This window comes from Lutjanus erythropterus, chromosome 19 (genome assembly GCF_056507025.1).
Source record: "Lutjanus erythropterus isolate fLutEry1 chromosome 19, fLutEry1.hap2, whole genome shotgun sequence".
Classification (NCBI taxonomy): domain Eukaryota; kingdom Metazoa; phylum Chordata; class Actinopteri; order Lutjaniformes; family Lutjanidae; genus Lutjanus; species Lutjanus erythropterus.
In genome coordinates this window covers 11873657-11888859 of record NC_139335.1, presented here as the reverse complement: position 1 = coordinate 11888859, position 15203 = coordinate 11873657, and the positions used below count along the sequence as shown (strand labels likewise).

The 15203-nt window shown below is 41.2% G+C and overlaps 1 protein-coding gene across 3 annotated transcripts in view; it reads left to right on the top strand.

Annotated features, from left to right (window-relative positions):
* The window catches only part of pbx4 (pre-B-cell leukemia transcription factor 4), a 28678-nt gene extending 13492 nt beyond the window's left edge, over positions 1 to 15186 (top strand). For 2 of the 3 annotated variants that reach the window (XM_084745056.1, XM_084745057.1), the window contains 6 exons: positions 4278 to 4522; positions 5455 to 5645; positions 5802 to 5937; positions 6226 to 6382; positions 9565 to 9651; positions 11616 to 15186. In XM_084745056.1, coding sequence (XP_084601182.1) covers positions 4278 to 4522; positions 5455 to 5645; positions 5802 to 5937; positions 6226 to 6382; positions 9565 to 9608 — 773 coding nt within the window. In that variant the 3' untranslated portion in view covers positions 9609 to 9651; positions 11616 to 15186. Of the gene's footprint in view, positions 1 to 4277; positions 4523 to 5454; positions 5646 to 5801; positions 5938 to 6225; positions 6383 to 8518; positions 8623 to 9564; positions 9652 to 11615 lie in introns of all 3 variants that reach the window. The other variant, XM_084745058.1, reaches the window with a different exon arrangement.
* Positions 15187 to 15203: the final 17 nt, after the last annotated feature.

Below are 15203 nucleotides of genomic sequence, written 5' to 3'. Positions count from 1 at the left end.
ATGTTTTTCTGCATAGTAGAACTCAACCTGATCCAACATAAGAATTGTGAAAAATAAAAGTCAGGTCTGGTCAGGTTTGTGTTTTGTCAAACTGCCACTTCATTTTTTCCCCCCAAATTTGCCGTAGGACCTGCAAACCAAATCCAACTTGGTCGATTTTTAAACAACCATCGTCATTGTCATGCACGGCTCAAGAAGTTTATTTTTCCCTTAGTTTTACTTGTTTTTAAGGGTGTTTAGAAAAGTGTAAGAGTAGTTTAATATAGGCAGATTGTCCCCAGTTCATATTTTTCCTAGTCACATTTGTATTGCCCAGGCACTTTTTTATATCCTTCAAACAGTTTTAATCCTAATACAGGGGGTTTACCTATCATATCTCCGGAGCTGCAGTTGAGATTTCTTTTGCAGGGTTTGTGAGGTAAATTTGCATATTCATGTAGCATATTTTCATTGTGAAAACCATCTTTCTATGGCCCATTCTCTTTATCTGAATTCTGTGTCTGTAATGAAAGGAAAAACTGATGTTTTCACAGTCCTATCTTTTCACCCTCTCTGGCTCGTTCGCTCTCTGGCACGTCTGTACTCTGGATTCTGTATATTTCTGTAGCCTCTCTCTCTCTCTGTCTCTTCCTCTCTCACACACATATCTTCTCCTGTGACTCCTTTTTTCAATTCTCCTTGGTTCTCCTTCTACCCTCTCTCTCTCCTTACCTTTTTTTCCCCTTTTTTTCCTTCTCTATCCTTCTCTCTCTCCCGCTCCCTTGCTCTCTCCCAGTGAAAGGCTGAGAATACCCAAGGGAGCTGATGCAATTAAAATGCTAATCCTGTCTGTCTACAGAGAGAGGGAGAGGGGGGGCTGACAGCATGAGGGATTGCGGCTCACATGGAGAACTCGACTGAAATGGAGAACAGAGGGAGATGCTGAAAGGGAGAGGGGGGAGGGGATGTGTGTTGGGGGGAGACAGAGTGAAAAAGGGGATGCTAGCGAGGGAAAAGACAGACAAGGATAAAGCTTGTGTTGTGAGCTGAGCAATGATATACTGACTGCGTTTAAGTCTTATCTGTCCCTATGTGTGGAAGGCATTACAGTTAATGTACAGCACTACACTATTGGTTAGGTTGTTCACCCTTACCTGCACCACTTCATATATTGTGTGTTGTGTCTGCACAGCACACCGTTTCCACATTGGCTGTGCAGAAATGAGAATGATTATGTATGCAGTGAAAGCCCAGCTGGATACCCTGAATATTTCATAGTATGTGTTGCTCGCTCCGTCTCTCAATGCCACACAGCCCAGCTAGGGTGGTAACGTGTGCATAATAGTGTGATTTCTAAGAGCTGTGGATGCAGGCTGTGGGCCTTAAGCTGTCTCCCTATTTTAAAAAAGGAGAATTTAAGTATCATTACTTAAAAGTACTCTGAGTCTTAGACTCTCAGTAATAGAACCAGCCCAGCGGCAATGTCAGGAGCCAGTTGATCAAAAGGAAACCCTGCTTAGACTTGGGAGCAGAACAGCCTGCCAGCTCTCAGACGTGGGTTTTTTATTATCATTATTTATATTTTTCAGGGGTCTCCTGGTTGGTTTGTCAGCAGAAGACCTTTAGACTCCATGTTATCTGTGTCCATGTCATATGGTCCTTTTCCGTGCAATATCTTAACTCATCTCAACAGCTGCTATAATACTACTAGGCCACTAGACTGTGCATGAGTGCAATTGTGGGTAATCACAGCTTAATTGGAGTAATTAGGGGAATGTAGGGGCATTAGGCTACAGCTGGGGGCCATAATGAGGAGTTGGGGTAAAAGGGAGGAGGGAGAGAGGTGAGAAGCTTCAAGAGCTACAGTTGCCCTCTTCACTGTAGGTCAGTTGTACGTGAATGGACAGTCAAGAAAAACCCCACACATGACTACATACAAACAGAGCTGATTGCGGCAGGATGGCCTAAATTTTGTCAGTACACACAAAACTTTGACTGCCATCAGAGCGCAGGCAAAGTATCTGAATAATCATGTAGGTTCAACAGGTACAAAACAAATACTTCTGGTCCTTGATCAATCAAGTAACTATAGGTTATTATTTGGCCAGAAAGTACAGAGATCGTTAGTGAATGACTGAAAAGAAAGAAAAAGAGGAGGGAAAGAGATGGGCGAATCAGGGTCATTAGTTCAGGCGGCTGGGTCTGCTGCATTCCTGAGCCCTGAGATGGGGGAGCAGCAGAGCAGGAATGTGCCTTGGAGAGAGAAGAGACCTAAGCAGAGGGAAAGAAAAAGGCAAGAAGGAACAAGAAAAAAAGAGTGGGGGGGGGTGAGGGAAAGTTGGACGCTTTGCTACGAGAGGCCTTAAATGGTGGAACAGACTCATTTATCAAATGAAGTTTGAAAAAGCAGAAACTCATCTGCTCCATAGCACTTGGAAACTTGAAGCAAAACTGTTTTGTCCTCATTTCTTTCACATCTGTTAGCCCTAAAGTACAGCTCCACTCATTTGTTAGCCCTGACTGCTCCGAGGCTGCAAACTTGTTGTACAGCATGACGCTCTACGTGGAAACTTTGACAACAACATAAAGACTCGTAAGATTGTTAAAGTTGTGCTAACAAGAGAAGCTCTGAATGAGTGAGTTCACGCACCCCCTAACCTTTGATGATGAGCTTTGACTAACTAGCATAATCCTTAAAGAGGACAAGCGCCTAACCCAGTTTCCGCTGGGATTAATCTTGTCATCCATATTGTTAGTGTCTGTCTCCTTCAGAATCTTGTCTGGTTTCAACACTGTTTAAATTGGCTCTTCTCCTCAGTTAAATCTCCTGTTACAAAGATCAACATAAATGAGGATATAGGAGTGTTTATTTGTGACTGAACCCAAAAATTTTACCATTTAGCACATTTTAACATTTTTGGACTGGTCTCCATATTAGCTAACAATTGACTGAGTGTTGTTCCTTTCATCAAGTAGATATACACTAAAATATATTTATCTTACTACACAAACTTAAACTTGGCAACACAATATAGTATTGGTGATATTATTTTTCTTCCTTGCAGTGAACCTGTGTTGTAGTAGTGGAATTGACCATTGTTTAATTATCAGTTATTGTCAATTAATTTGTAGATTATTTTTAGATTAATTGTTGAGTCTGTACAATTTCAGAAAAAAAGCCAATTCCTCAGAGCCCCAATGTGAGGTACAGACCAACAGTCTGTAACTCCACGATATTCAGTTTACAGTGACTTATAGCAGAGGAATCCTCATATTTGGAAAAATTAGAGCAAGTGAATGTTTAGTATTTTTGTTTGGAAAAATGTTAGGGAACAATTGATCAATTATCAAAATAGTTGCTGTTTGATTTTCTGTCAGCTGGATAATTGATTAATCAACCTAACTTTTGAGCTGTAATATTTTGTAGTTTGTCTATTTAGCATCAAAATCAGTTGGTAAATAAATGCAATAAAGGTAAAATGGGTACTGTAATAACCATGTGTTTCATATGTCATTATTTCCACTAACAAATAATAAACAAATTAGTAAATATTGTGCCCAAGACATGGAACTGTGCTACCAAGTTTCTTCTCTTACTTTCTGAAGTTGAAAGATTGAGAAACAAAAGGGGCAAGAAAAAATTTAGTTAAGTGTTAAAAGCTGTAGGCTCTGAAGAGAAGAGGGTTGTCTGTACTTAAAACTTTTCAGTAACAGAGTGGTATCTGTAAGGGAGTGTGTGTATGTGTGAAAGAGAGAGAGAGAGATGAGAGCATGGCTGCAGGCTGACAGAGGTCCTGGTATAATGCAGTGGTGGGGAGCAGCAACTGATAACTATACTTATGGCCACTGGGGCTCATAGTGACAGCACATGCACTCCCATTACTGGTCCCATGCCTCATGCCCTTATCTCTGGCAGCCTGCCACAGAGGGACCACACTGCCCTCTGCTGTTGATTTAGAGGAAGTTCAGGCTCATTGAGAATTCAGCCAGGCGCTCAGAGCAATGACTCAGGGGAGAAACTTGACTGGGTTTTGACAGGGCTGCACTTCTTTGAATTTTAGCAGTGATAAAGCTCCTTCCTATGCACCCCTAGAACCCACAGTATTACCCTTCTCCTTGAAAAACTGACAGACCACACATATGTGTCAGTTTTCAAAAACTTTTAACCAACAGGTTTTCTCAGCCATAGAAAGGTATTCTGTCTTGGGTAGACTCTAATAAAAACAGTTTTTTTCCAAACAAGTAAATTCTAACCTTGCTTGCCTCACTCCAGTACTCTCTCTCTCTCTTCTGTCCAGTGCTGAGTATACGAGGTGTGCAGGAGGAGGACCCCCCAGATCCCCAGATCATGCGGTTGGACAACATGCTGCTAGCAGAGGGTGTGTCGGGACCAGAGAAGGGTGGAGGATCGGCTGCAGCAGCTGCAGCTGCAGCAGCAGCAGGGGGCTCACCCACCGACAGCAGCATCGAACACTCCGACTACAGAGCCAAGCTTGCCCAGATCCGCCAGATCTATCACTCTGAGCTGGAGAAATATGAGCAGGTGTGTGCTGACCAGACCTAAATACTGTTATCCACAAATATAAACATGCTATAATACAGTACATTTAGGTCAACCAGTCTGTGAGAAACTTTATCAGTCTGGTAACAAACATCTTGTGCTAAAGAAAAGGAAATGAATAGGCAACTGTTGTGAAACTGACCCTAAGGGCTTTTTGTAACTATGCAACACCACAGGTCTGATTACTTCCGTTTTCTTGTTTTGTGGAATTTTAATAACTGCTGTTAGTCACTGTAGTGTTGTTTGTTAGCTTCCAGTCTGCAGGTATCATTCAAACAAAGGCCATACTAGTTGACTTCAGTTTTAGCTATCAGTCCATAATCTGTGAAATCATCTGCTGTAGTCCAGTTGGAATGAATATAGGGTCTCCCTCACTCTGCATTCTTGAGAAATCTAAAGAACTATATAATGTACTTTACTTGAAATTTGAATGACAGAGGTGGATCCAAATTGTAGTTTCATGAAGTATGAGAATTATTTCTGACTTTCATGAAAACTTTGTTACACATAATATGTTCATAATCAGTGTGAACAGACATAGAGGTGATGTTTTCTTCAAGACCACATGCCAAAACATTGTCACAAAACAAGTCTGCATTGTTTGCCTTTGGTATTCAGCTCTGCTCACTGGTGACTCTTTATGGCACTGGGCCACCCCTTTTGTGGTGTGTGACTGATTTATGTTTGAGAACTCCTGCTGCAGACTGTGTTTTATGGTTCAAATGATACTAGTGACTCACAAACCTGATATGACTGTATTTTGATGAAGGCATCCAATCAACAGAGGAGTCAGACAGCTAAGGCCTACCTGTCATCATCAAAACTATGTCATGGCACTGGACACAATCTGTGATTTTATTGGTGCTCTTTTTACAGTAGCATTCAACTCCTTTCTCTCTCTCCCCCTGGTCCAGGCCTGCAGTGAGTTCACCAACCATGTAATGAACCTGCTGAGAGAGCAGTCTCGTACACGGCCCATCTCTCCCAAGGAGATTGAGCGCATGGTGGCCATCATCCACCGCAAGTTCAGCTCCATTCAGATGCAGCTCAAACAGAGCACCTGCGAGGCCGTCATGATTCTGCGCTCACGCTTCCTTGACGCCAGGTCTGTCTGTGTGTGTCTAGCTGGTATTGTCACCACCTCTGTGTGTGTATGTTTATGTTAGATGGCTGGTTATTTTCTTGAGGGCTGAAGTCATTTGAGTATGTTGAGCAATGTACATTCCAAGCATATTGGTTATCTCTTCTCTCTGTGTGTCAGACGTAAGAGGCGCAACTTCAACAAGCAAGCTACAGAGGTGCTGAATGAGTATTTCTACTCTCACCTGTCAAACCCTTACCCAAGTGAGGAAGCCAAGGAGGAACTGGCCAAAAAGTGTGGGATCACTGTGTCTCAGGTGAATTGCTAACACAATAGTCTCCTTGACTCTTTTAGTACACTGTAGGTGCTTTTGTGGAAGCTGAGGTTGTTTTGGTTGTTAAACCCATGTTTCGAGATCAGTTTCACACACATACATACGGCATAGCATCACTTTAAAGGGGTTTTAAGGTAAATTAATCATATATCTATATTGCTCTGCTTTTCAGTTTAATTATTTGTACATTTTTTAGCTGAGGGCTACAACAGCTAAATCAATGTGAAGGAAACGGTGCATTTGAATATCTGACATCCATCTGCCCCTCAGGTCTCTAATTGGTTTGGCAACAAGAGAATACGCTACAAGAAGAACATTGGTAAGTTCCAGGAGGAAGCGAACCTCTACGCAGTTAAAACAGCGGTGGATGCGGCCAATGTGTCTGCGCAGGCTAGCCAGGCAAACTCTCCGGCAACGCCCAACTCAGGTACCACGTGCTCCATCTCATTCATCCACACGCCTTGCCACTTCTCATTAACAGGCTTCAATTCCTCTACATGCACATTCAATCTTATTCACACCTGAAACAAATAGAACCACGCAATGACTGTATGTGGGACTGACTTGATTGTTGAAAGGAAAACCTACACTGTTTACTGTCTATGTGTTCTCAGCCAGCCTCCACCTTGTGTGTTCAAAGTGATGTGAAATTACTCAATTTATTTTGGATGAATCCACTGGTAACAAGTTGTCTTTTCAGCCATCCAGTATACTGTATTATATACTGGTGTATAATCAGAGTCCTCAACACAATCTTGACTAATCTGGAGCTGCCGCAGCTGTCAAACATAATGGAATAAGGAAAAGAAAGATTCAGAAAATTTGGACAACAATATGCAGTATTGTCAACTTTGTTCTCTAAGGTGGGCTAGTTGATCTCACTTAGTTTAAGCATTTGATTATGTTGCATTTCTTCGCCATATTTTTTGTAAACTTTGTCTTGTAACTAAAAAGTGGCTAATGATTTTTGAATGTTTAACATCTAGGGTTGTTTCTCCTCAGGTTTATTTTCATGTCAAAGTGGGCACAGGACAGTTAGTTAGGACCAGAGAGCTGTGCATCCTTAGTTGTGGTCAGCCAAGATTTGCAATCATCTTGTGCTGTGTTTAGTATGTCAAATGATATTCTAACATGTTTTCAAACTCTTAATATAATTTATGATGGTAACTGATACCCATGAGTATCACATCTTGTGGGTATCAGTTAGAGGGACTCACCTGATGTCTGCTTCAAGTGCTTTCTGCCTGTCTCATTCTACAAATCATCCCCATTATTTATTCATTTGCTCGTTTAATAGCATCGGTTGTGCAAGTTAATTCATTCTTTGCATCTGTGTGTGCAGCACATTGCCTTATTTTTAAACAATTATTCAACATACAGCACATAGTTTTAGTATAACCCCAATTTGCTAAGGAAGCTGAATGGACCAGGTAGGTGATCATTCAGATTATTTTTTTAATTGATTTAGACAGTTCCCTTCTCATGCCTGCAGTGTACTTAAAATTAGTGGTGACAACTTTGGACAGCCATGTTGTTAGAACCTTTTAAGAGTGAGTAAACTCAAAGATAGGATATAGGTAGTGACCTAACAGTGGCATTTCTGCAACAAATTACATTGACCAGTTCTTATGTCTTTTTGGATTAGGGAAAATGTTGAGGTAGTAAGAGGGAGAGTAGTGCAAGTCACTGAATGAGCAGGTGTGTGCAGTGATCCATAGTTCATTCTTGTTTCATCTATATCATGACCTGTACTGACAACTTATTTTGTGCAACTTTCATCAAACTATCAGGCCAAATTTCACTATTCAAAGACATTATGGTAAGATACATACTAACAATATAATATGACTTCAACCTCCATAGGCTGACACCAAATTAATCAGGATATCTTACTAAAGTCAGGGTAAAATAATTGTACCATAAGACATACAATTATACACAAAACTGTAGTAAACGTAGTAAAGGTTTACTACAGCTTCCAACAAGAATTTCCTGATGTAGAGATGAATTCAGATGTGGTTAAAGCAGACCACAACACGAGTGATGAAGCCCTGCCTGTTGAAAAGTACCTTTCTGTCACATCGTCAGGTGTCCTGAGCAGCAGTTCAGTTTGATGTATACTGTGGCCTTTATACATCCACAAAGTGAAATGGCTCACATCCTGTACTAAAGTCAGACTGCCCCGCCCCACCTGCCCTCACTTGATTATAGCCCATGATGACTGTAATCCACACAGGAGGGTGGCTCAGCCAAAGAAACCAAATTTACTTTTAACGGTTTTTCGCAGCTTTGATAGCCCTCTGTTTTTTTTATGATTTTATTATCTCACCAACACACATTTCAGCCGTTGGTGTGTGCAGCTGATGCATGCGTGCCAAGAAGAAGCCAGACTTTTGTGCCTGTAAAATGATCCACTCAGAACAAGATGGCTGACAACACTGACTGTCATATTATTAGAATTGACTTCTTCCTGTCAGTGTCCATGACCAGTAGTGACCTTTTGACCCCATGGCACTGTGGTGGGGCTGATTAGATATCGGCTATATATATATATTGCCTGCAGGGTCACCGGGGTCATACAGTTTGTCTCACACAGGCGACGCCTACCTCGGCCTGCATTCTCTCAACGGGGAGGGTCTCAACATCGCCCCCTCTCTACAGTCGCAGGTATGCACTGAGGACAGCTGCAGAGTTGACCTCAATGCCTCTCGTAACCCAGCCACCCAGAATCCCTGGAAACTTACCCTTAGCCTAGCTCCTTTCAACCTCGACCCCTCCTCAGATCCTGTCCTGACTTTACCTTTGACCCCATCAACCCCCTGCCCATAACAAATACACACAGACTGACCATTCTTTGCCTTGTACAGTGAGCCCTGAGGACCTTATGGCTTCACTTGAGAGGAATAGTGTCAGTTTGTTTGAGTCTATTTAGATGTGTAATATTGCATATCCCTCAATACTTGCCTGTACCAGCAAACCACCTGATAAATGAACAGTTTATTTACCTCTAGGCTGTCCTACACTTCCAGCCCTTCAACAGCCCCCTGCCTTTTTAGTCCTGGTTTTTCCCTTCCCTTCCACATATTCCTCCATCCTATCTCTCCATATGTTCACCCCTTGTTTAGACCAACAAGCAGTCTCCTTTATCTGATCTGTCCTTGTGATTGTTGTCTGTTAGTAGACATGTAGACAGTTTTGTTGTTGGGATCCACAGATTTCTGCTGTTAAGCACTATGTAGTCCAGGAATTTACCCAAGAAAAATGCAAGATTGAATGTACAAGATAAGCTTTTGGTTTCATTTGCTGTCTTCCATTTCACGTAAATTAGAGCAGAAGTGATTAAATGGAAAGTTAGGAAGTTGATGTGTGAGCCACAATGTTTAGTGGTTGCATTGACTGAAAAACAACTGTTAGTTAAGCAGGACAGTTCACTCACGAGTAAAACACACTGACTCTGATGCATACAGTAGAGGTTTGTGGACACTATCACTCCTTTGTTCAGCCTGTGGTTGTTTAACAAACAGTAGCTGGTAGCATAAACATTTGTTTAGTTGTCCAAATGTGCTGAAGTTTGTGTTGAAATTTGTTGCTGTGTTTCGTCTCTGACAGGTGGATACCCTGCACCGTGCTACACACCTGACGGGCGGCTATGAGGAGCTGTCGGGTAGTGGCCTCTACACCCCTCATCGCCTGGATGTGAGTACCAACTAAAAGCTTCTTCTTGTGGTGTACTCGATGAATTTGCAGCTAAAAAGTTGCAGTCCAGACTCTGCCAGCTGTTTAAGATATTTTTGCAGCTATTGATCTTGGTGTGGATGGCGCTTTACTCAGGAAACCTACCTAGAACATGTCCTCTGATCTGCTGTTTACTTGAAATTAATTAAGTTGGCTGGATAGTGGCCAGTTTTACCTCAACATCTAGATGTGTTTAACTTGAAAATAACCAAATCATTGTTTTCTGGAATGTGACAATAACGCAATAGGTGCTTCTTACTGGGAAAGTACTTAAGAGTTGAATTTAATTGTTAGGAATTTCTTACTTGGGGCTGAAAAATCAGTGTGATTACAGGCGCAGTAACCATATTGTGGTCAGTTTTCCCCAGTAAGCAAATTTCTTAAACCTCAAGGAAACAAGGAACCTGGTTACTTCCCAGCTAGATTTCCCCTTGAGAAAGCTAATGTCTCTGCTACATATATGTGTAATCTCTTAAACGGATATCTGCATATGAATGACCAATCTGTAAGCAAGGGACAAGATTTGTGTCTTCTGGTTTCTGTTTGTAGTCTGAGTTCTGTTGACCAAACATGTTTCAGCATCATCGCACGCAGGTAAACAGTTTTTGTGGAGAGGAAAAGAAGTGGAACACATTGGCAAAACGCAACCTCAGAACCCATCAGCTATTATCTGACAACAAGCTTTTTCTTAATATATCTGGTTTTATATGCAGACACGATCCAGTCATAGACTCCAACTCCATTCTTGTGTCTCAACTTTCTAACTACTGTAAACATTAACTGGCACACAGAAAAGGGAGTCTTCGCCCATGCATCTGTCACCCAAATATCCGCTGGCTACATGGGAAGCCCCGAAACAACATGACCATCAGCCTCAGACCTTAATTGATAACCAATGGGTTTGGTGATTTTGTATACGTGTAACATAAAGTAAAGTATTCATGTGGAAGACCAAATGCCAAAAACACAGAAAGTGATAATCAACCTGTATCAAATGATGCTGCAACACCTCAGAACCAGCAGTATATTGACAAAAGGTCACTGTATATATGTATCTATTCACTTGTTTAGCAAAATTTCTAATTTATTTCTTTAGTTTAATATTGCTCTCTGGGGGAAAAATCCTTAAGCAACCTTTTTTCAGGTGATTAAATGGTGCGCAGTGTTCTTTTTCTGTATTAATTTGAACAGGAAAACTATTAGCAACTGTTAACAACAGTTTGTGGTGCTGCAGCCCTGTCAGCACCTACTTTTTGTGTCTGTGCCTTTTTTAACTTCCTGTTAGTGCTCTTCAAACAGGTATTGTGGTTGCAGGAAAAAAGGCTTTGATCCTCATTTCATGCTGCACAATCAAAACGAGGTTAGAACAGGAGGCATCGAGGCAGTACACTTTTGGTGTTCGTTCGGCCATTTAAAACAATAGGTGTATATGCACGTGTCAGACACTTTCAGTTCAGTATTTGGGCTTTAAGACTGAGAAAGTCATAGCAGAGAAGGTGGATGAGAGTAGAGATAATTTTACAAAGCAATGCATCATTGTATTTATGGAATTCTTTCCAAAGTTTGACTACAACTAAAAGTAGTAACTGTGCTTCCTAAGTAAATTTAGGGATAAAACAGATAACTGACAGGCTGCATGTAATCCTGGGTTTAAAGCATGTGAAACTCCTCTGTAATTACCTATGTAACCTGCTTTCTGTGAGTAGCATGGCTACTTGAGTGTATGAAAACACGCACAATGTAATCAGCTGCCATCATGTCTTAACAGATGGGTAGTTCTTAAAATGAAAAGCATTTTATCTGCAGTCAGGAAGCTATCTTGAGGCTGCATCATTTGGCTTGTAAGCACAAATATAGCTGATTTAGACTACTAATTATAAAACTCCTTCTTCATGCAGAATACTTTCTTCCCTGACTGTTTGCAGGCTAACAGCTGGCAGGACACCACCAACCCCCCCTCGGTCACCTCCCCTCCCGGTCCTCCTGGCAGCGTCCACTCCGACACCTCCAACTGATTCGGTGGCTCTCCCTGCCATCACTTTATTCCCACTGCAGTCTGCTTCGACTACCATCCTCTGTCCTCATTTTTCACTATCCCCTCGTCTCTCAACCAGGCAGCCACACAAGGCTGCGCTTGCATTTCATAAACACACACTGTGCTGGAACACAGGACAGCCGAACAGTAGTTAGGAGGGATTCTCCCTCCACCCCACAGCTCCACTTCAATGCTAGAAGCTCCTCAACTCAGAATAAAAGAGGGATGGCGCTTCCTGATGCTGAGACAGATAGAAAACATCTTTACTATCATGGACTTTTTGAAAACCACTGACCCAGCTGTGTAGATGATCATGATGTCTGTACATTATGTGTATATGCACGTTAACTTCACACAGTACTCACACAGCTTGTCCATGTGCTGTTGACCTCTGCACTCGACCCTTTGCTTTGGAAAACTGTGTGTGATTGCCTGTATCTCTTGAAGCCTTGGCATTTGACGGCCAAACTGTTGATACGGATCACCAGGGAGCTCTGCTCACCTTGCTCGTACCAAAGTGCTGCCCCAGTAAGTTGTCAACACATCTGTTCCTCCGAGATCACCCTCTGCCAACTCAACACAAGACACTGTTGCATCTTCCAGTCCTTTATAGCTCGATGTTTCATTCTGTTGGAGATTTCAAAGTGAGTACTTGAGATATGCACAAATGTGCATGCACCCCCCCTTCCATAACACACACCTCACAACTTTTCAGTCGTTTTCATAGTGAGCTGGCATAAAAACGTGTCAAGCACAAAAGTTAGCATCCTCGTTATGAGTGTCTCTACCTGTAAAAGGGTAGTTAAGGGGATCATTGTTCTAAACCAGACAGGACAGGTGATAACAGGGCTGGTGAGAAGAGGAGGAAAGGGCAGAGAGAGGAGAATATCTTTGGTTGAGTGGATGTAACTAATAGCCCTTTTTGTTGCTAACCAATAGAGGGTGTTGGTAGATGGCTTGTAGACTTTACTTCTTGCTTTCTGTCCACTAGTTTATTTGATTGTAGGCTATTCTAATGCTGTTTCACCAAGAATGCACCAGCCACCACCAAAAATGAGCTCAATAAAGCATCTAAATGACGTTGGGGGAGGGGTGGAAAGATTGTGGGGCATTGATGTGTTATTGGGACAAACGTGACATGAATTTAGAAACGTGACTGTCTTCCATGCATGTAGGACTTCTAGGCGTGATATTATTGTTTTCATTTAACCTTCTGAGTTTTTAGCTTCGTTTTTATTAACAAAAAAATAAAGGGTATAATTATTACAGTCAGACCAAAAAGGAAAAAGTGCATCATGTATTGCTATGATGTGTGTGTCTCTGTGTGGGCGTGTGTACAGTGTTCTTGGGATGTCTTAGTCAAACTGGCTGGTGCCCTCTGACCTTTGTAAGCATTATAGAGACTGGGTGCTTTCACCAGCCAATGACACACCAGGTGGGGTTCAACTGAGATCTCCCCCCCCATGTTCAAACATTTTAAGCTTGTGAGCCCGAGGCAACACACTACAACCTTCTGTTGTACCAAAACCAAAAATACCACGTTCAGCAATGTAATAATGCTACTCTGTGTCTCTCTAAACTTGGTGCACAGCCACCTTTTCAGTTCGAGGAGAGGAGGGAATTATATTTGTATCTGTGTCTCTCTGTGTGGTGTTGTCATGCCTCAAGTTGATTTGATTTTTTGGGGGGTTTTTGTTGTGGGGCGTCATGGGAGGGGGGGTGGAGTGAGGACTGTCATATCACACCTGTATTTTGATTGTGAGCATATGAAGTATGCTCTCCCCCTTACCCATCTTTTAATACCTTCTGCTAAAAACCATGGCCAATTGGGCAAGGGCTTCTCTCTCTCCTCTGTTACCAAAAAAAGAGGCAGCGCTGGGTGTAGTTAAACTCGTGTTTAAGACAAACCTGCAACGTTTTTTGGGGATTTTCATTTTTTGGAACTATTTTATACATTAACTGTTATGTGAATAACAAAGCATTTTGATAGTAAGGTAAAGCCTTATGAAGATTTAAGTGTCAGTCGAGACTTTGTTGAACCATATGTTACAGAACAAAACTTGAGCTTATAAGCTGGTCACATGTGATATCCCACATCTAATTATTTGTTTTGTTACTCATCGCAGTTCATACGACTGTATCTTATGAATAACGTTATCACCACACCAAATTATCATCCTCCCCCTTTTTCTACCTGTTGTAATGGATGTCACTGTACAGTTTGTGTAATGTTTCAGTATTTTTTTTTTTCTTTTATAAACTTTGATGTTTGGTTGAGATGCCAGTTTTATTTGGCCTTTGTGTCACAGGATTCACGATAACTCTGTATCAACTTTGAATATTATTTAGGTCTTTTTGTTACATAACCGGGAGGCAAAGTAGGGTTTACAGGTGTAACATTTGGTGTTGTGGAAAGAAAACTGCATCGACTGAGGGTCTCCAATGAATATTATATGGTGTATTTTGCCATATAGATTTATAGTTCCTCATTCCAATGTGATGTCCCTTAAGTTTCTACCTTTTATACACTAATGCTCTTTTTTTTTTTTTTTAAACTTGCTCCAATTTCATGAAGTCAGAAATGTGTGTTTTATGGAGTGACAAAAAGGGTTTTGAAATGTTTCAAATTGGCCCATGAAACTAAATGTAGAAGGTGCAGATGTTACCCGTTTTGTGGGAACCCTAAAATGTATTCAAGTGTTTTTAATGCAGAAATATAGTGAGAATACGCAAGTACTACACTTGCATACCACTGTGAGGAGGCTAATATTGCATTTTGTGTAAGTTATTTTTGGTTTGTTTTTACTGACACACTAAACAAAATTGCTATTTTCGTGTCACCCTGAAAGAGGAACACTTAGAAGAAGTGAGACAGACCTTCGCATTAAAGCAGATAGTCTACACTTTGTTTTTTTCCAGTCATGCACCACTCGTACTATCTCACCTCAAAAATGTGTCAAGTAAAATCATGCTTAAACATTTAGATGTCAGTCCTGCAGCTCTAAAACACAGAACTTAATTTTACGTTTCACCGGTGATCATGTTTAAATCTTGTTTGGATTCTGCAAGTGACTGACTGACTTCCACAGCACCAAATGGCCTCTCAAACCTGTTTGATTTCTTTGTTTTTATTAGTATATTTGTATCTCCCCTCTTTTCCCTTGTATTTACCCCTCTCTCTACCTCTGTCTTTCCATTTCTCTTGTATATAACCCCCACTGTTTTCAGACTTGTGAGTCTGTATGAACTCCTTTTATACCTCAACTTTAGAATTGTTCTAGAAAGAGTAAAACAAAAAGGAAGAATATGACAAATTGTAGTGTTCTTATTAGAAAATTAATAAAATGATTTAGTGTGATTTTTCAGTATTTGATTTCAGACTTTAGGAGTGTTTCATTTTATAATTTGTCACAAATGCTCTTGTGATAGTCAAATGTAATAAAAGGAGAGATTGCACCATCTGATGATTAATATGTGA